This window comes from Grammomys surdaster, unplaced genomic scaffold (assembly GCF_004785775.1).
Source record: "Grammomys surdaster isolate TR1022 unplaced genomic scaffold, NIH_TR_1.0 136, whole genome shotgun sequence".
In the NCBI taxonomy this organism is placed as follows: domain Eukaryota; kingdom Metazoa; phylum Chordata; class Mammalia; order Rodentia; family Muridae; genus Grammomys; species Grammomys surdaster.
In genome coordinates, this window is record NW_021604594.1 from 7111393 (window position 1) to 7137600 (window position 26208).

The following is a 26208-nucleotide window of genomic DNA, read 5'->3' on the forward strand; positions in this document are numbered from 1 at the left end:
CCCCCCCAGACCTCCCTACTCCCTGGGGCCTCAAGTGTCTCCAGGGTTAAGTGCTTCTTCTCTCATTGAGACCAGACCAGGCAATCCTCTGCTGAATGTGTGTGTGTCAAGGCCTCACATCAGCTACTACATGCTTCCTAGTTAGTGGTTCTGTGTCTCAGAGATCTCAGGGGTCCAGGTTAGTTGAGACTGCTGGTCTTCCTATGGATGAGGTCACCCTCCTCCCCAGCCTCCTCCAGCCCCTCCCCAATTCAACCACAGGAGTCCCTGGCCTCCATCCATTGAAACCCCGAGATTTTTAACCCTACGAATGCCCTCCTATTTTTGCTTATGTCGTCTGTTTTCTATTCCTTCTCATCCCCTTTCTATGTTCATCTAAATCTGACCTTCAAAACTCCAAAACACCACTTCCTTAGTGAAAAATGCCCCTTTCTTCCCAAGCAGAAGTAATCATTTCTGCTCTATGCTCCCGTGCCTCTCACCGGTTTCTACCATAAATTAGAACCTCTGAATGGCTGTCTCATTTCCCTGGCTCCGCTGTAACTTTCAAGTCTATACCTGGTTTACTTACCATTCTCTTCAGTGTCTAGCACCTTGTCGGCAATCAACATAATGTCAACCTGCATTTGTTAGTGAATAAATTAACAATTTTAAAAAGAAGATTTAAAAAGGAAATGTGTTTAAATTTTTTTCTTAAAGAAACAAGCATAGGGGGCTGGTGAGATGGCTCAGTGGTTAAGAGCACTGACTGCTCTTCCAGAGGTCATGAGTTCAAATCCCAGCAACCACATGGTGGCTAACAACCATCTGTAATGATATCTGATGCCCTCTTGTGGGGTGTCTGAAGACAGCTACAGTGTACTTACATATAATAAATAAATAAAAATTTAAAAAAAAAAAAAAAAAAAAGAAACAAGCATAGAGAAAAAGTATTTTATACATATGATTATTGTAACATGAAGCAGAGAATTACTGAGTACAGTGTAGAGTATCCTCACTTAAGAAAAATAAATTATATAGAGAGATCCGTGTGTGAAAATGAAGAAAAAAAAGTAGAAATGATACAAATGCTGTATTCATGTATGAAATTCTCCAAAAAATTAATTCAAAACAAAAGAAAAAATGTTTTAAAACTAAACTGTGGTAAAGAAAACAACAGCTAATTCTCATATAAGCTGACCTTTGTATGTATTTGTAATATTAATGATGATATAGTAAGTCACTTCCCCTTTTTGCAAAAAGATTAGTATACTGCATGAATACCAGGTATAGGAGACATCATTTATAAATTTGTTTTCTCACATTAAAAATAAGGAAAAAAATTACTTTGAGCCGTACCTATCCCATAAGTTTGTCGTAATAGAATTACGTTAGTATTTTGTAAGCTACAAAGCTTGACATAAACAGACAGACGCATGAGAACAGCAATGTAAAGAACCCAACTTAGGAATGTCAGGAAGCATGGAAGGCGGGCAAGGTCAGGCTCTCTCAGGTCAAATTCATACAGAATAGAAAATGGAGTGCTTGGAGCAGAAGGTAACTCGTGAGCAGTAAACACCTCCATCACAAGAGCTGGGCACCTCCTACGGCACAATGGGAAGTAGGAAGACCACTGCATTGCTTGGATGCTTATATGTTCTCCAGGACTCAGCCTGAAAGATGCTTGCAGATGAAGGAGTTCCCATCTAAACAATAAATCTCCATCTTGATTTACTCTCACCAGTTAGAAGGAGTAATCTTCCTCCTAAAACTTTTATAAAAGGTGCAGACTTTTTTCATTAAACTTCTAAGTGTGAATATATTTTCTGGAAGGGAATACAAAATATGGAAGCCAAGGCTACAGGCCTCACTCACGTCCTCAGATGGGGGCCCTCTCTAGGACACTCTTGCTTCTTATTCAGTCTTCACGTGTCAATCTTAAGATGGACCCCAATACAAGAGAGGGATGGAAACTGGTGAATCCTTAGATCAATGAAGCTTTTGAAATCATTATAGTAAGCGCTGAAAGCTTTGATTTGCCACATGGAGAATTTTGTGAATAAACACAAAACCAGACACGTCCCCAGTAATCTATGCCAATGGTGTGCAGTCCTGAATTGCCTAGGACAATTACCGAATATGTTCTCACATAGTGTTCTTCTCTTAATTCACATATCACTAGACATTTTCTAAGAGTGCCAGCCCTATTAGTATACAGGGTATGGGTGTGCTGTTGCCTACGAGGCCCCAGTTTTTCTTCCCAAGGGAGTCACTAAACAACGCCTCCAATTCTCCCAAAGTCACTATGACCCCTCACAGCCTGCTCCGGGCTCTTCAGAATAAAAAGGCTCCAGTAATTGCATGACTAAAAATGTCAAGATGTCTTTAAATTATTTGACTAATATTCATCTTGTCACTATGGTTGATCTGATTACTTAAAACTTTTTATTTAGACTCACATTAACTCATGAGCCTAGAGAATGGAACTCAGCTCCCTTCCTCCAACTCCCATGCTTTGGATAGGGCGCAGTCCCATTGAAAAATCAGGAAAAACTTAACTCATCATAACCACAATTAGCCATGTTTCTTTCCTTTCCTGTACCCATGCACCCAAAGGTAAAATATTGACTTGGTGTCACAGTTAAATTTGAACTTCATGTCCATGCCATAACTAAGTCATAAGTAGTCAGCTGAAGCCAACATGGCTAATGACCTCTCTCACGGTGCCATCTTGTCTTGTCATCCTGCTGAAGAGTAAAGTAGCTGAGTTGGTTATAGTAAAGCCTTCCCTAAGGTATGGCTTACAACTCGAGGATTTTAGAAAAGCACCTGTGTTAAGTGGGAGGCCAAAGTCATGCTTCATAGAGCACCATGGTTTTAGGGTGACCTGCTGTATACATTAATGGGATGTACACAGCTTTTGTTTAACTCAAGCTCTACAACATAAAACCTGTGTTAAACTTAAAAGGAACACGTATTGGTTTATCTATTGGGTATGAAAATCATATTCCTGTTTCTCATTTTGGTTTGTATGCTATAGGAGGCTTCAGTAACTCCTTTGTGTCTTCCTTAGAAGACAAAGGGAAGATAAAAGCCTCCAGTTCCAGTCAGCCCTCAGGCTCAGAAGGAGGCTCCTTTCTCCTCAAATCCGGCACAGCACCTCTGCCACTTGGAGCCATTGCTTCTCCCTCCAAGAGCACAAACGGAGCTCCGGGGTCTGTTGCTGAGTCAGAAGAAGAAAAAGCCAAAAAATTACTCTACTGCTCACTATGCAAGGTGGCTGTGAACTCCCTGTCACAGCTGGAGGCTCACAATACAGGTAGATAGCTGCTATCTTTGCACTAAATAATGTTGACAACTGAACCCACCTCTTCCCACCAGAATATCACATCTGTTGTTCTCTCTCCTCCCTCTTCCCCCCATCTCTCTCTCTCTCTTTCTCTATCTCTCTTTTCCTCTGGAGTGAATTTAGGAAAATATGGTCAAAATTACTGAAAATTGCAAAGCCAAAGTAGTGTGGAGACAAACGTATTCTTTATTTCATTAAAAGCATCTAATACTTACCAAAAAAATCATTTTGTCGAAGTGATGGGGATAGAGCCAAAGATGTATAGAGTGGTCACTGCTATGCACTCATGAGATGAGACACACACACACACACACACACCAAAACAACGTTAAAATTCATCAGTAATGAAATTCAGAATATATTAGAGTAGCCCAATGTGATAGAATATGTTACTCAGATATTAAAATTAATGAAAAGAAAACATGTACATGGGCTAGACATGGTGGTGCATGTCCATAATTCTAGCATTCAAGAGGCTCAGGCAAGAGAATCACAAATTTGAGGCTAGCATGGTCTGCAAGGTGAGTTCAAGGCCAGCCTTAGATATAGTAAGACCCTGTCTCTAGGAAAAGAAGGAGGAAGAAAGGAAGTGGAGGAAAGGGAGAAGGAGAGAGGAGGGGAGGGAGAGAAAGTGACTGAAGAGGGGAAGGGAAAGAAGGGAAGAAAAATAAAATAAAGGGATTCTTAGAGTTCATTTCTTTGTTTGTCTTATTTAGGTAGGGTCCCACGAAGCACAGGTTGGCTTTGGATTTGCTGCATAGATGATAATCTTGAACTTCTGCCTCCACTTTATAAGTACTGGGCTTACAGGCATGCAGAGATAATGAAGAGCTGGGGCTCAATCACAGGTCTTCACACCCCTGGACAAGCACTCCGCCAGCTGAACCCTACCTCCGCATACATACACACATGGAGTTCTTCAATGGCTGCTAAATATATACCTCTTTCTTTTTAGGATCTAAACACAAGACCATGGTTGAGGCTCGTAACGGAGCTGGTCCAATTAAGTCCTATCCAAGACCTGGGTCAAGATTAAAGGTGCAGAATGGCAGTAAGGGCTCAGGACTACAGAACAAAACGTTTCATTGTGAAATCTGTGACGTTCATGTGAACTCAGAGATTCAACTCAAACAGGTAAGGTAGCCCAAACTAGACAATAGCCACCGTGTTAGGGTACCACTTGTCAGTCTATGGCTCCTCATCTACGAATGGTTCCCTGTGTGCTCAAGGTTAAATTTAATAGGCGACAATCTGCAACATGCAAGTGCTGTGTCGAAGAGAAGGGCTTTAACCTATAGCTGAGCCTGCACTTCCTACCTCTCAGCTTCCAGCCCCAGTGCTAGAGACAGACAGACAGATGTGCACCAAGTTCCCAAGCAAGTGCAGTGCATCGGGAGCCAAAGGTCCTGTGAAGCTTGTGTCCCAAGCACTCAAGGGCTGGTCAAGGAAGACAGGCTTAGTGGTGGCCGTGGCAACCCAGGGGGCTCGGATGACTAGAGAACACTAGGGCAGGGACACTGGGCTAGAAGGAAACATCCTCTCTGCAGGGGATCCGAAAGACATTTTTACCCAAACCACCTTAGAATGTGGGAATGGAGAAATCAGCTCTCCTGGTCTAGGAAACGAACATTCCAGAGAGTCAGCTAATGAGCCGTACTTCTTTCAGCACATTTCAAGCCGAAGGCATAAAGACCGCGTGGCAGGAAAACCGCTGAAGCCGAAATATAGCCCCTACAACAAGCTCCAGAGGAGCCCGAGCATCTTAGCTGTAAGTTCCCTCCGTGCTCCTGTCCTTGCTGGCTTGGATGGTGGTCAGCAGGAGAGCCTCTAGGGACAAGTGAGCACTAGACTCTGGGAGTGATTAATTCTTTGTTTGCTTGTTTGTTTATCGTTTAATTGGCTGGGCTAGGGATCTAGTCCAGAACTTCCTACCTCCCAAGCAAGAGTTCTACCACTAAGCTAAAGATTTCATGGGAGAGAAGGTCTTGATCCTTGGTGGTGCCTGTGTAGAGATCAGAGGAAAACTCTCCTTCTGTTGTGTGGGTACAGGGATCAAATTCCGGTTGTGAGGCCTGAAACACAAGCACATGTATCTACAGAGCCCTGCCAGGGTAGGCAGGAGATGCCTTTACCTGCTGAGCCATCTCTAACAGGTCCAGAGATGTTGGAATGAAGTGCTTAATTCCTGCTACAGGGTACCTTAGGACAGCAAAATGGAGTCTCTTTAAAAGCCGGTGTCTTAGTGCTGAAGAGAAGACAGGTTAAGGGCACTTGCTGCTTTTTCAGTGAACCCAACTGTGGTTCCCAGCATTCAGGACTAGCAGCTCACAGCAGCTCCAGGGGATCTGACACTTGAGAGCATTGAAGGCATCTGCACACACACACACACACACACACACCACAAATACACCACACACACACACACCACAAATACACCACACAAACACACACACACATACAATTAAAATGAAAATATATATTTTTTAAAGGGCTAATGTCAAAGATGACCTTCTGTAAGTAAGGAAGAAAGCCAAAGGCCTACAACAAGAACAAGTGGGGGATTCTGGGAAGTTTCAGACTTGGAATGTGAGGCTACTTTTGTGACAAAAATCCATACATTTCGTATCTCCCTACTTTCTGGTATGCGTTTATATCCATATGAACACGTTCATATTGCTTTCTGTTCATGTTGGTAATCAGCCCGACCCACCCGCTCTCAATATATCCTGTTTTCAGTCTCTTGCACAAATACCTAGGGACTTCAGCAACAGATATCATATAAATACACAGATGGATGGATTCACAGTGTCCCTGGTACTGGGTCTAACATGGTCTTCAATCTGAGGGAAAGTGAGCTAGGCCAGCTGAAGGCGATCTTATATTACCTTCTAAGCAACCAGTGGATGCTGTAAGCAGGTGGTACCTGTATTAAGCAGTTTGCCACACAGCCCCTGCTGATTGCAAAGACAGAAATTTAGGATTGATTTCTTCCTGGGAAGCATCCACACTGGATTCCTTCAAGTAGAGAAGGTCTCTAGCCCACTTACAGTCACCATCAAGCACTGAATGTGATTTAGGTATAATTTTTTTTTCAGAGAATGCTCATCAGGTGGACAGTACAAGAAGTACAAATTGGTTTTATGTTCTCATGTCCTGGGTCCCTCAATTACCTAACATCAATACAGTGTGTCTAAGAGAAGTGAAAGGAAGAGCCACATTTCTCAAAACCCAAAACTGAACATGTTGGATGTTATGGCGCATCCAAAGACAAGCTCAAGGCCAGCGTAGGCAGCAGACCTCTCCAAGTCACATGGTTTTTGGGTCGAGCTGCTCGCCTAAGCAGGACCCTTCTAGGTGTCTCTCCAGAGACTACAAGAGCTGTAGTATCAAAAATCAAGCCACACCCAGAGCCCCTGAACCCAGTGACAGCCATCTCATGACTTCTTAAAGTCAAGATGTTGAAAATCCAACTTATGGCTCTGTAGGAAAAATCTCTGTGGCATCGTGCCTCGTAAACAGTATTCTCACCCCTTTCCCGGTTTTCATCCCTTCTTTAGGCAAAGCTTGCATTCCAGAAAGATCTGATGAAGCCTCTGGCCCCGACTTTCCTGTCTTCTCCCCTGGCGGCCGCAGCTGTGTCCTCTGCGCTGTCCCTGCCTCCTCGGCCATCCGCCTCTCTCTTCCAGGCTGCAGCCATCCCTCCTGCGCTGCTGAGGCCTGGCCACGGACCCATCCGGGCCACGCCCGCCTCCATCCTCTTTGCCCCTTACTAAACACTCGGAGCCCGTGACAGGCCAGGCCAGTGGGAAGGTATAGAAGAAAAGCCCAAAGGATTCAGCAGTGTAAGCCCTGTGTGTGACTGTAAGTACCCTACCCATCCACTTACAAAGTGCAGGCCACCGCCCAGCCCCACCTCCAGAGACAAAGGGAGGCCAGGCTCAAGGGCGTGTCTCTTCCCTTGCCCTCTCCATCTTACCCCAGCCAATTGGTGTATCTGAGATACTTAAGTTTCTTGAAAATATATTGATCAGTAAAAGAAAACTGACCTGTGTATTCCCATGGTGTGACGATCTGGCTTAGAAACAAAATGGAATCTCTTCCTGACAGACTTGAACAGTAGGCTCTTCCTCGGATGTCTGTAAATAACTCCAGAATCCAAGCGGGCATATTCTAGTGTGGAACAAAAGTCCATCGCAAGTGCTTAGTTGTGGATACCATCTTCCCCACGGCTCATGGCGGTTTTTTGTTTTTCTTTTCTGGTGTTCTAGTGTCCACAGGGATTGTGTACTGTTCTAGACCCGAGTACTGTTGTACCCCGTGTAGTACTAGATCGTAACTCTCGTTGAATTAAACTTTTTTTTTATTGCTGTGTAATTGTTAGGAAGCAAAGTAGCTTTGAAATTTTTTCTCTTTAAGAGAACAAAAGATAATGTATTTTCTTTATTTCATGTTTTATTTGGAGATATTTAAACGAAATAGAAAGCCATATAACATAGCTATAATTACTACCTGTTTGCTATTTTTGTTTTAACTTATTTTTGTAGCATCCTCACTGGTTTGAGTTGCTAAGCAAATGTATACAAAAACAAAAAGAGCTTCCGAAATTGTACATTTTTGCACCTTCTGTGCATCTGCAAGAAGACAGTGAATTCGTGTATTTCTACATAACAATCTTCATTTTAAACCTCTGTTTTTCATTGGTAACGATGCTACATAACTCTGTGGCTCCCTGATGCAATAATGTACAGAAGATATATAATTTATAAATTGAACAATCTGTCTTTCTGTTCAATGACTGTGTCACAGGTCATGTGACCATGCTTCCCCTTCTCCTACCCCTACCCTCCCTACTCCCCTAAAAAATCTGATATTAAGAAGACTGGAATGTTTGTGATATCAGGGGCAAGAGGTATCATAAAACAACAACACAGAGTGAACTCTTTAGAGGGCCTATATCTGCAATCTGTAAATGGTAAAATGTCTGTGTATTTTTTTAAATGTACCTTTTCAATAAAAGTACAAAAAAAAATCTGCTGGTGTTTCCTGCTGTCTTTTCTCAGAAGACTCCTATAATTTCACATTACCTGTTGAGAGCTTGTCAAATAGGGAGGACTGCCTCTTATATTTCACACTTTTGCAAGCGTTCTTAATTGTCATGTTTATTCATTGTTGTTCACAGAGTCTGTGTGAGGGCAGGCTTATCCACCACTTTCTCCTGTCTGAAAAGCTTGGCCAAAGTAACATTGTCCAAAATGGTAGCAGCCTGCTAAAACCTGTGACTCTGGTTTCTTAGGACTTTGTGCAGGTCCTCTAAATCTCGAATTCATTTTTTATCCTGTCAGTGACATTTGGTCTCTTATAGTGCCGTGCCCCTGACTGGACCCTCCCTCCAATCAGGACATCCCATTCTCTCACTTTTTAAGCATAACATTTAATGAATCTCTGTTTATTCTGATGAGCTATTTGCTTCTTTGCCAACTAAAACTGTAACTTAAAATAACAACCGTTTTATTACATCAGGATTTCACAGGCTGATAATTCCAGAGGGCATTTGACTGGGCTATGCTTGTGTTCCCTCAGGGATCATCAGAGTTCCCTTGGCCATAATCTGGCAGGAGCTGAGGTTGGGCGGGGCTGGGGCTGGGGAGCAAGCGGGGAGGGCTGGCTTTGGGCCTGGGCTGAAGCTAGGCTAGGGTTGGGCTGGGAGGGGGCTGGGCTGGGCTGGGGGTGTGACTAGGACTGGGGAGGGGTTGGGCCGCCGGGGAGGGGCTGGGGATGAACTGAGACTGGGTTGGGGCTGGGGCTTGGGCTGGGCCTGGGCTGGGGCCGAGGAAGGGCTGGGGCTGGGTGGGCCTTGGCTGGCTCTGGGACCCGGAAGGGGTTGGGCCGGCCGGGGAGGGGTTGGGCTGGGGCTGGGGATGAGCTGAGGTTGGATTGGGGCTGGGGCTACCCAGATAGCTTCACTGGCCTGTTCACCACTGTGAAATGACTAGCTTGGACTCTACTGAAAACAGTCTGCCAGAAATGTATGTGTGGCCGCCCACATCTTTCCTGTTGAATCAGACACTTACAAGGTGCATTTTAAGATACCTGGCTAGGAGTTAAAGGCTTCTTTATGAATCTTGGCAAGTTACTTATGCCACTGTATACCCGTCCAAAAACAAAAAAAAACAAAAACAAAAAAACCAACCACTAAGCTCATCCTGATGAAGGGAGGAACACTAGACTTCAGTTGGTAAATACAAACACGAGCAAAGAATAGCCACCACCTTTAATCTGTTACACTATTGGACAATTTTGAGGGGAAAAATGGTAACAAAACTAAAACTATTTATAGATCTTCTGTCTTCATACCCTGAGTCCAAACCCCATTATTCTTTGAAATGGAGACTTGGGTTAGAGTTGGAAGTAAATATTCTTTTCTTTTTCTTTTTCTTTTTCTTTTTCTTTTATCGGGTATTTTCTTTATTTACATTTCAAATGTTATCCCCTTTCCTGGTCTCCTCCCAGCCCCCCATCCCACCCCCTCTGCTTCTATAAAGGTGTTCACCCACCCACTCACCCACTCCAGCCTCACCCTCGCATTCTTCTTCCTACACTAGGGCATCGAGCCTTCACAGAACCAAGGGCCTCTTCCCTAATTGATGACCAACAAGGCCATCCTCTGCTACATATGCAGCTGGAGCCATGGGTCCCTCCATGTGTACTCCTTGGTTGGTGGTTTAGTCCCTGGGAGCTCTGGAGGGTCTGGTTGGTTGATATTGTTGTTCTTCCTATGAGGTTGCAAACCCCTTCAGCTCCTTCAGTGCTTCCCTTAACTCCTCCATTGGGGACCCCATGCTCAGTCCAATGGTTGGCTGTGAGCATCCTCCTCTGTATTTGTCAGGCTCTAGCAGAGCCTCTCAACCAAAGCCAGTAAATGGCAGTGTCGCTGTGATGGATGCACAGTAAATGAGCAAATGGCTTCTTCTATTGAAGAGCTCATCCAACTGTCTGAAGGTTGTGGACCTTAACATCTTATGCTTATAAGCAGGCTACTTCTGAAGCATCATAGAAGTCTAGTGTGACATTCAGAATTTGAATTTTGTTTGGCTCTATCCAACACTACTTAAAGTTGTGTAATTTGACCTGGAAATTTGATTGATATATGCCATATTCTGTGAAGGAACTCTGTTTCCATTTGACACTCTGCAGAACACACACATATATGTATATAATATTTCTGGACTTCAGTGGCAGTTTTCCGTGATTTACCTGGCCTTGTCCTATGTCTTGTTGAAGCTTATTGCAACCCTCAGAAATTTCCAAATGTCAGTATTTAAATAGACCTAGAAACTTATTGATTAGATTTAGAGTTGAGAGTTTTAAATCACCCCAAGGAGTAAGCACAAAAGAATAGCAATTCATTAGAATTCATGCCTCTGAATGAAGCCATGAGTAGCTTCAAGCTATGATTTATGAAACACTATTAAGTGGGCCACATCTCATCATCCACTCTGGAACTGAAGTGTCAGAGTCGGGCAGCCCCAAGGGAATACACATATTTGAACTAATGCCTCCTCATATGTCACTGCTAAAGGAAAAAGATGACTACTGAACTTTGCCAACTATGCAAGTTTAAAACAAAACAAAACATATGCTGCAGAGAACGGGAGAGACTGAGGCAGGAAAATTAGAAGTGCTGGATAGTTTAAAGTCCCAGTCAGCTTCACAGCTCTGGGGCAGCCTGAGCTGCAGGTGACCCTGCCTCAAAAGATGAGACAAAACAAAAACACCCTGCTTCCCCTGACATACTCCAGATATAACTGGTATGCTCAAGGGTAGCCAGAGAAGGTATAAAATACTTAGTTAAATTTGAATATAAAATAAGACACAAGTAAGTCTACTATAGTGTTTGCTTTTAGTGTACAGTTTCATATGCTATTGCCTACAGTGTATATATGTCTTATAAACAAGTATGTATTATTGGGGACATACATCTACTAAAAGATTAGCTAGCTGCTGTTTATCTGAACATGTAGGCATCTCATGCTTTCTAAATCTCACGGCCTTTTTCTCTGCAGGATCCCTTCTCACCTCGAGTGCTATGGTGCTTCAGGAGAGAAGGCCCTCCTGGGTACTAAAAACTCAATAATGAGTTTTTGTAAACAATGTTGTGAAATATATTTGCAAAGTGGCAGAAGGAACCAGCCTTAAGTGAATAAGCAAGGGATAGGAACAGCACGGAAACCACTACAGATACACATGCCCTGTATGTTACCTATACTGAGAATCAGTTTGACAGATTTTAATTAATTGGAAGAAGAAAACACAAAATACTAATTTTTGTATATATCAAGCATATCACCTTGATTCTCCCCTAAGAGAATTCTCATTTCCCAAGGACGAACTAGCTGCAGCTATGCAGAATTTTTCTCTCAGAAAGTGCTTTAGCTAAGGTGTTGAGACAAAGAACAATGGCAATACAAAGGTTTGCTATGCTGAGATTCACAAAGGAGTCCAGAGAATCACTGAAGAGATTGTATTTGGAATATTGTGAGAAGTAGGTACCCATTGAGTGTAGAATCATGGAGAGAGGAGGGTGAGCCAGGGTTTCTGAGAACTTCAGCTGAGGTGAGCATCTAGACACACGCCCTACACAGGCCAGCCTCTCGCCTCTCTGTACCTGCTTTGGGATTCTTGTCTTCTTTGGAAAGCAGTAGTTTGGGTACCTCAGTGGGTATGCTGTGTACTGCAAGGGCTGGGTCCACAAGGGATGCTAGTCTTTGCAGAAAGCTGAGTAATTGGCTCCGTCGGGAAATGCATCAGGACCATGACCATGCAGGTTCTTGGCTATGGAGTGTGACTGGGGAATTGCCCTCATTTCTTTGGCTGGAAATTTCTTAGGCCAGAATGACAATATAATGTTGTTCTTCACTCAGCTCAGTGTTCAACATGAATCAAAACTAAGGTTGTCAGAGAGAATTCCTTCTGTGGGTACAGTGAGGATGTCTTTATGTCACTTTCTTTAGTTAAAGAAGTCACTTATCCACACGCGATTGGACAAGCTTGCCGTTAAGCACCTGTTCTTCATTTTATTGTGGTGAGAAGGCAAAATGGGACGAGAGAGGATTGGATAACAGCAGTGTGTAATCTTTATAAGCCCGAAAGTCAAATCCTGGTCACACCAGGCACATATTAGGTCTATGGTTTTAAATCACAAAAAGATCTTATAGCCATTTTCCTAAAGCCTGCTTTTTTTAAAATCTCATATAAACATGTGCTATTCAAAGAAGATGGTTCTAATGAGCAAATAAAATTAAGAGGGGAAAATGTTTTCATAAATTAATAACATACTTTATAAATTTTCATTATGAGTGAAGTCAATTTTTCTCATTCGCAATTCCTAAATTGTTTCTAGGGTTTTTCTCATGTTTTATGTCTTTAATGGTGACACAGACTCAGAGAAAAAAATAGAGCAGTAATGGAAAACAGCAAATTCATTAGTTGTAATTTTTATGTTCCTATTCTCAAAGGTATAATTCAAATAGAGTTAACGCTAATGTAATAAACCAGTATATCACTGGCAGCTTCTCAGAAAAGAAAAGGGTGTTAGATTTATTACATAAAAATTCTACACATTGTTTTTCTTTTTCTTTTTGAAAAATGGTCTCACTGTTTGGCTTAAGCTGGTCTCAAACTCAAAGCCATCCTGCCTTGGTTCTAACGGTTATGCTGAAGAGACCAACCCTTAGATTTAAGATCTGAGGAGGTCCACATGCAAATAACCAAATGTTTTTCAGTAACTCAGAAGAATTTGGAATGCCCTGGGCATCTATTTGGTTTTGTCCCCTTCGCAAACAAAATCCTACCATAAACCGTAGTTTAAAAGTAAAAGAGAGAAAGCCAGGATTAGTTTTGATGTGTATGAAGACCTGGCAAGTCACAATTGGAGAATGCAGGTTTTCTCTGAGAACACCTTGGGGCAGTGTGCCTTGGGTGTTGACAGACATAAGCTCATCCTTCTGCCATGGTTCTAGAAACATGGACCACTGAGTATGGCTTTTAAAGCAATGTCTTTTAAACTTATTCATAATCATTGCAGATGAAGGAAAACAGGGCTTTCTCTAAAGAGAGAATCAAATGTTTGTGATAATTCATAACTGACACATTATAAGTGCCCTTATGGAAACAAAAAAAAAAGAAGGTAAAATCAAAAGCCAAACTAAATTTTAGTTCAAGAATTATATCCACTTGGCATAATAGCTTAAGCTGGCTTAGATTCGATATCTCCTCTATTAAAATTTATATTCAATATATCTCCTCTACCAAAATTTATCATGGAGCTCAAATAAAAGAACTATAGTAAGTGCGCAGGCAGTATTTAGCTATCCTATTACTGGTATGTCAGACACTGCACATATCCAAGAAACAGATGAGGCACATGAAAGCCAACTTCGACAGATTTGTCCCAAGTGGCTGCAGGCCCCTCTGGCTTTCCTGTGACTGCTGTATGCTATCAGAACACACTGCATTCTAAAGGCCAGCTTAAGCCTAATATTGAGACCATTTCTCAAAAAACAGAAGAAAAACAATATATAAAATTTTTGTGTAATAAATCTAAAACCCGGGCTGGAGAGATGGCTCAGTGGTTAAGAGCACTGACTGCACTTCCAGAGGTCCTGAGTTCAAATCCCAGCAACCACATGGTGGCTCACAACCATCTGTAATGAGATCTGATGCCCTCTTCTGGTGTGTCTGAAGACAGCTACAGTGTATTCAGAAATAATAAATAAATCTTTAAAAAAATAAATAAATAAATAAATCTAAAACCCTGGGAACCGTTTGTAGCAACACAGAGATGTGAGCTATTTACCACAAGTCCTGGTTAAACCTGGTGTTATCTGGGCTATGGAAATGGGAAAGTGGATGGAAAGACACTTAGTCCCAAAGGCACTGAGGGTCAGGTGCTCATAGGATGGGAAATGGTCAAGAATGGTCACTTCAGATCCTGGGAAAGGCATCAGAGTGCAGAAAATGCTATGAAGACAAACACATGTAAAGGGTTGGTGAAGTTACAGCAGAGGTTCTCAGCCTGTGGGTCTCGACCCCTGTCACAGGGATTGCATTTCAGATACCCTACATATCAGATATATATTACCATTCATAATAGCAAAATTACAGTTTTGAAGTGGCAACAAAATACAGTTGTGCTGGGGGATCACCACGACATGAGGAACTGTGTACTAAAGGGTCTTAGCATTAGAAAGGTCAAGACCCACTGGCCTAGAGTAAGAGCAAACGGAATACAACAAGCCCTGGGACAGTGTGAGCTGTATAGGTACTTACCTGGAAAACAAGATGGCTCAGTGCAGGAAAAGATAGTATTGCAAAGAAAAAGAATGCCCTGGGGTATAAACGAGTGAGGGTAATGATTCATAGCAAGACAAGGCTGAAAATGAGAGGCTAGACGGGTGACAGGTGGCACATGGGTCACTGGAAGGAGCTGTATCCAGCAGTTGGGATTAACTGCTGTAGCTTGCAGGGATAGGGTTGAATTTGCATTTAGGGAAAGCTTTTTGGTAAAGAAGACTAGATGATTTTTTTTTTCAGACTAGAGGTAGTACTGAGGCATAAGGACAGCCTGAACTAGGATCAAGAATGAGATAAAATGGGCTGGAGAGATGGCTCAGCAATTAAGAGCACTGACTGCACTTCCTATAGGCCCTGAGTTCAAGTCCCAGCAACCAAAGGTGGCTTACAACCATCTGTAATGAGATCCAATGTCCTCTTCTGGTGTGTCTGAAGACAGCTACAGTGAACTCATACACATGAAATAAATAAATAAACTTTTTTTTTTTAAAAAAAAGACAAAGAATGATAAAATGATTTGGACAACAAAGACCACCATTGAAAAGCCAAGTAGCAATGGCACAGTTACTCTACACTGTGAGCATCTCAAGGACAAACTATCCCGGGGTCTAGTACAAGGAAGAGCCTCAATACCCAGAGTTCACCTCTCCTGAATCACTTTCCTAATATAAGCACACACCACGACCTTCTTGATTCTTCCTGCACATGAGAATATACCAGACACTCGGAACACTAAAATCAAACAACAAACCACCACTGAAGAAGTAACTAAATGAAGAGGTAACTAAAACCCTCAAATAAAGCAAAGTCAGTTACTGGTTTGTTTTTTTTTGTTTTTTTTTTTTTTGCTTTGTTTTGGTTTTTTTTGTTTTGTTTTGTTTTAATGTGTATTTTCCAGTTTGTTTTAATATGAAATGTGATTTGTTTTGATATGAATTGATTTGCAGAGATGAGTTTAATCTCAGCTATCAACCTGCTTGGAATTTCCAAAAAATACAAAGCCACATCTCATGGTCAGCTCAGCTGAATCAGACTCTCAGAAGGTGAACCTGACAAGGACACAAAAATAAAATATCCCCTTTTCCGGGGAGCAGACCGACAGCCATGAAAGGATCCAGTACCCTCCGATTACTTAGAGATGAAGAGGCCCCAAAGCTGACACCTAGAAGGGCTTGAACTCAAGAGCATTCTGAGGGCAGACTATGTCTTCCAGGCTAATGGGCTGGGGAAGTAAACCAGCCTCCTAAGTGTGTGTTGCAGGGGTGGGTTAGATAATGTGATTAAATGATGGCTTTTCTTCATCAGGCCATCTAGTTACCCCATGTGTGCTACTCTAGACCATGTGAGCTGACAGCTGGCCCTGCCTGCATCCATGAGGACTGGGGGAGAGGAACATTGTCATTTATTACCGAACCTCTGGTGGAAGACAATAAACTCTAGACGTTAACTTTCTAAAATTATCTAAATATGAAGTTCCCCAAGTGACACAGAAGAATATGATCAACATCTGATGCTAGAACAATATTTTAAAATTATTGAATTCCTCAACATCTATGGTCATATGGTCGGCCCCCAAAATCACTCTAGCTAGGAAGCTGACAAATGTTAACTTCAGGCTGGTGGCTTTGGATCACACTGTGGTGTGTGAGCACATAGATGGACGTTCCCGAATCTCTAAAAGGAGTTGTGGCTAACAGAACTCATAGCCTGTTATGGATCCTGCTACACGTTTTCTCACTGTCAATCTCTGTGACATTCTAGCAAGCATCCCATTTATGCCCAGCCAAATGTAAACCCCTTTAACCAGTAATTCCCAAACATGGCTTAGATCAAAGGACTCCTTAGAGTCCTTCAGGAAACAGTTAACACAAAGCTACTCTGATTTAGGGGACTCCTAAAGACATCCATGCCTGTGACTGGTTTAACTCATCAGGATGGGCACATGTGAGCATGTAGCTCACTTTGTGTTTAGCATGCAGTGAGACCTTGAGTTCAACTCCCAGCACTTAAAATGACAGAACTTGGCATAAGGAGACTGCAAATCTCCCCCTGGTGCTTCTTAAAACAAGGCCAGAGCTGTTGGCACTGGGAAAGTGGGGTTTTTAGAGCAACTTCACCTTTTCTTCTCACCTCAGTGGAGCATAATTCGGGGTACTAGGGTCCCAGACGAATTAACAGCCACCAAAGAAACTCAGAGCTTCTCTGTCTTCCGGATTCTCTGCCTCTTAAATTCAAATGATGAAATTCATGGGCAAAGGGAAAGTGAGTTTAGAGGGGTTTTATTATAGGATTGCAAGTAGGAGTTTAAGAGAAAATGGGGTATCACCAAACCTAGAAGCTTTTTAGGACTCATGGCAGAAACTGGGGCATGGAGAGAGGACAGGTGGGTCTATGAAGGAGCTGTCCTGGTGCCTCTTGGTTTGATCATATCCTCATAAGTACTTGCCAGGCAGGGAAGTGCTCATTTAGGGAAAGAAAGACAAAAAGCATCCTTTCCTAGCCTCTGGCAGAGAGCCGCCCATAGAACCTAGGACATTTTCAGCTTCTAGCCAAGGACAAGAGTTGAAATGTTTGGGGTCCTTAACCTAAAGTATTTTTATCATGGGAAGGCTACCGGGGGTTTGCAGGCTGGGCACCTTCAACCCGCTTTTCTGCTTTGTCAATGGTAGTTTCTGAGATTCTCCCAGCTACCCCATGCTTCAAGCATGTGACAGAGACACCAGCATTGGGTGCTGTTCCATTCTGGGGTTTGAATGAGACTCTGAGTAAGATCATTTTTGACAAAAGGTCCTTAATAACATCAGCCATACAGCAGAGGTATGAAGGAGGGAGAGGGCGGGTTGAAGGAGAGAAATGCAGTAATAGGTTGTCTCAGGAAAGAGTTGACACAAAATTACTCTTCAAATATAAGCTTTATTAGAAGAAAGAGTCTCCAGGGAGACATGCTTGGGCCTTGAAGAGCAAGAGCATTAAAAATGGAACTGTATCCTACGTCAGGGGCAACAGGATGGAGCCATAAAGGGAGGGAGAGACTTCCCTTTAAAACTTCATTAAAAGCAAGAGACAACCTTCATGGACAAGATGACAGGGAGAGTTGAAGAAGAATCTTCAGAGAGATCCCCAGAACAAAGGGTGTGTTGGGAAGTTACATACCACGTGACTTTAGTTCAGCTCGGCCTACATAACAGAAAGCACAGAAGAATCAGACGCTGAGTCAGACAATAAATGAGAAGCTATAAAACTCCTGTACAGCTTTCCTCTCTTTCAGAAAGAGAGAGAGAGAGAGAGAGAGAGGGAGAGAGAGAGAGAGAGAGAGAGAGAGAGAGAGAGAGAGAGAGAGAGAGAGAGAGAGAGAGGAGTGGAGGGAGGCTTGGCCTAATTTTTCCAGATTGTGAGATCAGTCCCATTAGGGTGACCTGCATCTTAGAGTAGCAGGCCTATGTAGTCTGGAGCCTAGTGTGGGCCAGCAAAGGCATACTTAGAAAGTTTTCTTGGAGGAAGGGTGAGTTCGTACAGGGCAGAGGCGTAAGCTTGGTTAATATGTGGTCCATGTTAGCTGACTGAAGAAGGGAACCAAGGTGTGCCTGACTTAGGTTAGATGGCAGGTGGGTGGTGTGGGCCTGGGTGTGTCCCAGCCTTCTCTGCTTATGGGCTGGTTCTCCAATAGAAATTGATCTTCAAACAAAAATTTAACTACACAAAGATTAGGCTATCTGACACTGTTCCTTTATTTCAATGAAGGTGTGACCCTACACACTTAATAAATATGAAGTTAAACAGTCAAAGATGCTTCTGAGTACCACATCGCTGAACAGTCTCTCTAAGGTTATCAACAATCCTTCTCTACCCTGAGTGTGAACTTTGCCAGCTTCCACGTGGAGATGTAATCACAGTCCCCTTCTGAGACCTCATGTCATTATCAGATTCCATGTAGGGCCAAGGGGCACTTCGTACAGAACTCAGACACCCAGCGATGAAGACAGCATCTGTGGAACTCAAGACAGGAGAGCACAGATAAGGGGGTAGAGGCAGAGATGGGGCAAACCACCCCTCCTTTTCCTTCTTTGAAATTTTGATCAAAAGCTAAGTGACAAATATCTTTCAATCCTATCTGTCTCAGAGGGCTGCATGATAACTCCCCTTCCTGTATCTGGTACTTTTAAAAGCAAATCTGGAAACATCCATCCCACGGGGCCTCACTAGGAACCTACCATGAAGACTCAATGGTCACAAAGCTTGTGACCAAATTTGTTACTGAAGACAGAAGCTAAGAGGAGATGAAAGCACCCTGTGGGTGTTTTCATCCCCTCACACCCAAGAGCCAGGACCATCTGTGAGTGCCACCCTGTGGGAGAGGGGAGCCTGGAAACTCTGGCTGTGAACTGCCTGGGTCCCTTTGTAAGCAGATCTGCTGGGGGGGGGGCACAGAGCCTGCAGCTGGGGGCTGGGGGGTTGGGGGGCTGACTAGCCAAAGGCTGAAGCACTGAGACAGACATCTGTCCATGTCCCCAAGTATCACTGTTCAGTGCTAAATGCTGATTTTACACAATCTGCTATGTCTACTGTCTGCAGAATTAGGTAACATGGTGCCCATTAAAAGCAAATGCAGGCAATAGTGGAATTAAGTTGTTCGGCGAAGCTAGGACTTGACAATTTAGACTAAGTCAAATCCTTAGGGCAAGACCAACTTGGCATTTAGGAAGACTTGAAGCCATTTCACCCAGCAGGGGATGGACACTGTGTGTGCTGCAAGGTTTCTGTTGCTGGGAAGCCTGCCTTCCCACACAGCTCCCTCCAAAGGACAGTTCAGTCAATAAAGGGACCAGTCTGGAGCAGTCGCAAATGTGTTTGGCTCTAATATAAAATCAGCGGGAAAGCTTGATCCAGCCTGAGCCGGATGCAGTACGGGTTTCCTAGCCTTCTCCCGAGAGCAGATGCAAACTCTGGCAACAAAAGAGGCCAAAAGAAGAAAGAAGCCTGTGGTTCTTCTGCCCCTACAAGTAAATGGGGAGTGGTTTCCTGCTGTTCCCAAAGATGTTTGAAATGAAATGAGGGGTGTTCTAGGATATACAGACAAACAGGCAACTTAATTAACCAAACCACTTTAGAGCACGAATTAGAAAAAGACAGAACCTAGGATGGATCAATATAAGTTATATAAGTCCAGGGTGCCGCAGCAGACATAATACTGCCCCTTAATTGCACTAGAAGCACACCCCCTCACTGCCCCTCCCATGAAGGTGACCTCCCCAGTCAAGGGCATTCTGAGACCTCAATCTAGTAGCTACCTGTCCCCTAACGTTTATTTTTCAGAGCTCTGTGGGAAATCTGTCTCTCAATCCCAAGGCCCCTCTCAATCCTCAATACCTCAATCTCTTTTGCCTTACACAGTGGCTTCCCAACTAAGTAAATTCCTGCAGACTTGAATGTGAGGCTCATGAAGATGAAATGGCATATCTTGTTTGGTTATTTTACCTGCTCCCAGGCGATGCAGATAGGCAATAAAATTAATTAAATCAACACTCTCCATTACCACTCCTACTATTTCCCCCAGACGGTGTCATTCTTTCTAAGAAGAATTTGTTCTCCCCAAGGCTGTTTTAAAATGATAATATAGCCTCTGCTACAAATGGGGTGGACTAGTGGGAAGATGCGCAAACCTGCCTTTCCTCAATTTAATTAAACTCCTGTAGCAAGGGTCTCTCTTGAAGTCATGCTCTTTCTACTGGGTTCTGATGTATTGGAGAATCTTTACTGAACCTGGGGAGGAGCAGGTGATTTGCAAGGCAGAGCAAATGGACTTCTCTCGTTCACTCCTGCTCCAAAACCCAGAGGCCTACAGACTCCCTGTCCCCCACCCAGCAAGTGAGAAAGGTGGGATAGGGGTGGAGGTAGTTCCTTACAAACCCATTAAAGTTTTGGGTTCTTGCTACAGAAAATATGTACCACTGCATTTCCTATACATGCCAGGGAGTCCTCAGAGATGCTGTCTGTAGGTCACCACCTATGGTTCAAGGAATTACTTTCCAGAGAGCTCCTGCTGCGTGAGAACTGATTGGAAATAACATAGCATTCCTCTACCCTGTCTCTCCATCTCCAGCACAGTGGCCTGGATACAAGGCTGGTCCCATGTAAGGAAGAGGCCACTGTTCTAATTCCACTAACAACCTGGATGTCCCGTGACACTTCCCAATGTCTGGATTTCATTTCAATGGGCAAACTTTAGTTTCATACACTCCAGGCCAGGCACTTGCAGAGAGCCATCAGCATGTTACTGGGTAGCACAGGTGCCATGAAGGTGGAACACAGAAGGAATACCTGTGGGAAAGCCCATCAAAAGCCTGGGAGGTGGAGGATTGGATCAGTGAAGATGTCACTCCACCTACAACTGTGAATACAAACACTGCAGTGATCTTGTGTAATGTTGTATGGTGGCTTTCTGTTTCTTTGTTTTCCCCCTCTCCAGGCATAACATGATGCCATTTTGGACTTTCCCTCCAGTATCCATGGCAACCAGAGCAGAGCACCACAGTGGTAGACAGGTCTGTGATAATGGTATGAAGCTGTTAACACTCCCAAGGAGACTCAGGAAAGCTTCACCTGAGATTCTTGCTATTATCCCTCCAAATGTCCTCCCACTGTCAGTGACCTTGGGAGACACCAGAGTGGATAGGAAGTGGAAGGTTAATTGAAAGTGAGTCTGGATGATACAGCTTTCCTGAGGTCATCTTCCATGATGGGGTGGGATACCACTGTTTGGGTATCTCCAACATTCCTGTAGATACTCCATCACCTGTGTTCTATAAGAAAGCCCAAGACATGCACTGGTCTCACCAAGTTGAGCTTCAATGAATCTCACTTTGGTCTGTCCCCTGGAAAAGTTAAAGCAATACACAGGTCAGTGAGGCCCAGGGCTACTTAGACTATACCTAATAATTGCTAGCTGGTGTTGAGATCAGACGATCTCCTGCACTAAGTCCACATTTTATAAAACTGATTTGTGAGACTGTATGTGCCCTAGGAGACTCCATGTCGCAAGCACTTTTGATTTCATTTTGAAGGAGAAGGATGATTGCAGCCCTTGCGTAGACCCAGAAACTATGCCTCTGTCAGGAACCAGCCATCCAGCGCAGACTGATAAATGACTTATTTCTGGGAATAGAAATGGGGCCTCCCTTCTTGGTTTCATTGGGGTTAACTGAGACAGTAGGGGCACATGGGCATATGAAAATTATGTAAGGGAAGCAACACTCAAGAACTTATCAGACACACAAGACCAAGGGAAGGGTGTAACCTTCTTACCTGGCCCCTATCAAGTAAGGGACACCCAGCATTGCTCTCGTCAAGGACCTAGGACTCCCAGACTGTCCCTTGGTACTACACTGTTGACGTCATCTACTCCCTACCTGTCCATCCACCTGTTCACCCATCCCGACCTGGTCCTCCACCTCCTCCTCTCAGATCCTGATTGGATGCTTTCCGCCTGGCGTCTATAACTCTGCTCTCAAAACCTGCCGCCAGCAGTTCCCTCTCGGCAGTGGTCTGATTCGGTATCAATGCCGACTCTCAGCCCACTTTCGAAATCTCTTGAACCCTGCTGCAACCTCTTTAGCTTGCGTTATTATATAAACCAGACATATTTGGATACACATACTATGTGATGTGCGACATGAAAGTTAATATTAGTAATTAAGATTGAAATGAAGGAACCAGCCTGGGCCAGAATCTCAAAGTAGGTAGAGATTTGCTAAAGTTCTGTTTCTAAACGTGTAGATTCTTGTGAATTTATTGTTTTTCAGTAAATTCTGACATTGTGGAAAAAAAAAAAACCAACGTACTTGTCTCTGACTCTGACATGGTATTCTCAGGACAGAGAGGCCACTGCTATGGAGAGAGCGAGTTTGAAATGTGAAGTAAAGTTTAGGGCTCTCTATTTCCCAGAGCTCCAGGTGGCAGCCAACAGGAAGGTGGGAGTCTGGGAATGAGAGGATATGCTTATGTTTATAACGTTTTCAAGAGTAGATTGATGCTCTAGGGTGCTGTATGGCTTTGTCCCAAGGAGTATTTGTTGTGGGGCTTTGGGACTTAGGAAACCTGACCCCAACTCAAAGCTAGGAGCTGAAGAGATGGAGGGGAACCTTTATTTGCACAGTCTTGTCACTCATGCAGCAATTACGGACTGAGGTTTTAGAGCTCCTTTGTCTTAGGTTTGCCTCTCCCCTATGTGTGTATCTCAAATATCTCCACAGAGGCATGGCAGCTGCAGGGGTGGGGAGTTCTGCCACGACCTAACAGAACCTCCATGGAAAGCCACAGCTTAGCCTAAGATACAGGACTATTTCTGGAGTAAAGTATGAGACCTTCAAGTCAGCTTATCCAAGTGAACTTTCTAAAGTGCCTTTTCTTTTTAGAATCATTGCAGTGGTTGAAATAAATACCAGAAATGCCCTTGGAGTCGTGTCTCTAGAGGCATCTGCTCGGGAGATGATGTGAGCTGGGACAAGGGGCAGTCAGTGTGAGACACTAATGGGGAAGGATGGGGCAGGTAAGAGCGGTAAGTATATTCACAGATGCTCCCCCAAGCCATGAGTGAGGAAACCTCACACATTTACTGAACTTTTGGAAACGTGCCACAAAAATGCAGACAATTGCTAACATTTACTTCTAGGTTTGTTCTTTTGTAGCTTCTACTCCAGGTTACCAGCATTTTCTTTATGAACATATTGGCAAGAATTGGTTTTAGCCTCTATGGCTTTCACATAATGGGAGGGATATTGGAAGGGCACTGATCAGATCAATGTTTGTAGTTAAAGGCTATCCCAACCCAACCAAACTGTCATCATCCTCAGGAATTCTTCTGGGCCTGCTCACAAAAGATCATCACAGCTGGACATGTTGACTACTTTTCTTCACAGAAGATGGGGGCTGTCGGGTGCTGGGACCCTCACTGGAGTATCCAGTCACTGCTATGAACATGTTGTATGCAATCCTGTCCTAATTGCACCTGGTCTTTAGGGAGGAGCTGGAGGATACAGGGAAGGATGAAGGACGGAGATCCATCTACACAGCCATGGAGTAGGTGTTATCCCCACTGTGCACATGCCTTCCAATGTGACTACTTGAAAGTCACCCATGCTCCTGCTGTAACCCTTACCCATTGCTGTGTAAGAAAGCCTAACAAGTTCACTGGTCCCTGTCTCAGGGTATCTACTGCTGTGATAAAGTGCAATGATCAAAAGCAACTTGGGGAGAAAAAGAGTTTTATTTTCCTTACCCTCCCGTCCCACAATTCTTCATCAGAGGAAGTCAAGGAAAACATCCAAACAGAAGCTGATGAAGGCGCAATGGAGATATGCTGCTTACTAGTGTGTGCCTTGTGCTTTGCTTAGCCTACCTTCTTGCTTCTTTTCGTCTTCCATTTTTTTCTTTTATTGAGAAAAGATTATTTTCTCCCACTGATTATACTTTCCCCCTCCCTCCACTCCTCGCAGTTCCTCCCCACCCACCCAGATCCACTCCCTTTCTGTCTCTCATTAGAAAAGAACAGGTCTCTAAAATAACAACAAAACATGACAAAATACAATATAATAAAATGAAACAAAAACTATCATATCAAAGTTGGACATGGCAACCTTACAAGCGGAGAAGAGTCCTAAGAGCAGGTCTAAGAGTCAGAGATGCGCTCCTTCTCATGGTCAGGAGTCTAAGCTAGTAGGAGACTCTTGCAGGCCCCGTTCTCTGTGAGAACATGCTTGGTTGATTTCTCCTGGTGTCCTCCAAACACTCTGATACTTATAATCTTTTCACCTCCTCTTCTGTCAGATTCCCTGAGCTCTGAGGGGAAGAATTTGGTGGAGATCTCCCATTTAAACTCTCTATATATACATACTGTCTGCTGTGGGTCTCTGCTTCTGTTCCTATCTGCTGCCAGAGGAAGCTTCTCTGATGATGACTGGATAAGGCACTCACCTATGAGTATAGCAGAATATCATTAGAAGTCATTTCATTGATGATTTTTTTTTTAGACCAGTAGTATTTGGTTTTACCCTAGGTGGGCTATCTACTCTCTGGTTCTTGGTTACCCAAGCAGTGTCAGGCATGAGTTCCCATTCATGGACTGGGCAAGTTCAGCCTGCTTTCTTATAGAACCTGAGAACCCCAGCCCTGGTGTAATTCCACCCACAATGGGCTAAGCCCTCCCCCATCAATCACTATTAAGAAAATGTTCCACAGGCTTGCCTACAGCCCAGTTCTGTAGGCATTCTCATTTGAGGACCCCTCCTCTGAGCTTACTTTAGCTTGTTAGGTATACATAGAAGTAGCCAGCACAGTGTCCCTAGGATGAGCTTGGTGGCATAACACCTCAGTTTGTAGGTTCCTTCTTAGGACCTTAAGAGGAGGGATAGGTGTTGTTTACTTCTTTCCCATGGAAGGAATTTAGCAACAGTACCTAAATAGAGCAAATTTGCATCATTGGCTCTCACCTGTAAACCTAGCAGGTCAGATGGTCTCTCCTGTTCTCATTGGTGTGAAATGCAGTGATATTATCTCTAATGCACTTTCTACTAAAAAAGAAAAAAAAAAAGGCAGCTACTGAGGATCAAGCCATGCACACAGCCATCGTGCCTTGGTTTGGTGTGACTCTTTGACTTTCAGAAGCACTTTCTCTCACTTAGTCTAGATTAATGCTAAGAGTACAGACTCTAGAGCCAAATGGCCTTTCTCAGGTTCAGCTCCTGGTTCTACAGCATGCCCTGTAACCATATGCAAAGTAGAAACCCCACTGGACATGTGTCTTTTTTTTTTTAATCTATGCAGTGACAGCAGTGATTCTGTTCCCACGGGATTGCTATGAAGATTAAGAGAACTGCCAGCTTAGAGAAATGTTTGGTGCATCATGTATACACTGAAGACATGACCACTCTGTGATACAGCTAAGGATAAGGTTTTTATTGTAGATATGGGGGGGAGAGAAAGAGAGAGAGAGAGAAAGGGGGAGAGAGAGAGGAAGAGAGAGAGAGATTGAGAGAGAGAGAGAGAGAGAGAGAGAGAGAGAGAGAGAGAGAACAGTCAGAGGCATATGGAAAAGTTCAGAGCAGAGAAAAAGAAAGAAGTAGATGGAATATGGACAGTAGCCAGGATGTGGCCAGGGCTATCCATCAAGAGGGGAGAATAGCAGGGAAGAAAGAAGAGAGAACATAGTGTGGGAAGCATAGCAAAAACATAGAGAGGATGGGGCGGGGACCGGCTGAGGGAGGGTTATAAAGACATTGAGTAGGTGAGGAATTGAGGGATCCTGTGAGCTGGAGTAGTGGGGCAGGGGTGGGGTGGGGCGGAGTGAAAGGGGCTAGCATGCCAGCCTGGACTTTGAAATGTGTTTCAGGTACCTGTGATATTGAGGGAGCTTGGAGGCCAGCGTTTGCGCTAGGTGATGGGTGCCATGGTAACTGTCTGTCATGGCTGCCAGAAGTAAGCGAAATGACTCCTTTTGGTGGAGGGGATCACGTTTCAGAAGTTCCTGAGGAATA

The 26208-nt window shown here is 43.7% G+C and overlaps 1 protein-coding gene across 3 annotated transcripts in view; it reads left to right on the forward strand.

Moving 5' to 3' along the window:
• Positions 1 to 8357, forward strand: part of Znf385b (zinc finger protein 385B) — a 271044-nt gene extending 262687 nt beyond the window's left edge. For 2 of the 3 annotated variants that reach the window (XM_028762913.1, XM_028762914.1), the window contains 4 exons: positions 3053 to 3298; positions 4284 to 4462; positions 4995 to 5096; positions 6886 to 8357. In XM_028762913.1, the coding sequence (XP_028618746.1) occupies positions 3053 to 3298; positions 4284 to 4462; positions 4995 to 5096; positions 6886 to 7101 (743 nt within the window). In that variant the 3' untranslated portion in view covers positions 7102 to 8357. The remainder of the gene's footprint in view (positions 1 to 3052; positions 3299 to 4283; positions 4463 to 4994; positions 5097 to 6885) is intronic. The other variant, XM_028762915.1, reaches the window with a different exon arrangement.
• Positions 8358 to 26208: the final 17851 nt, after the last annotated feature.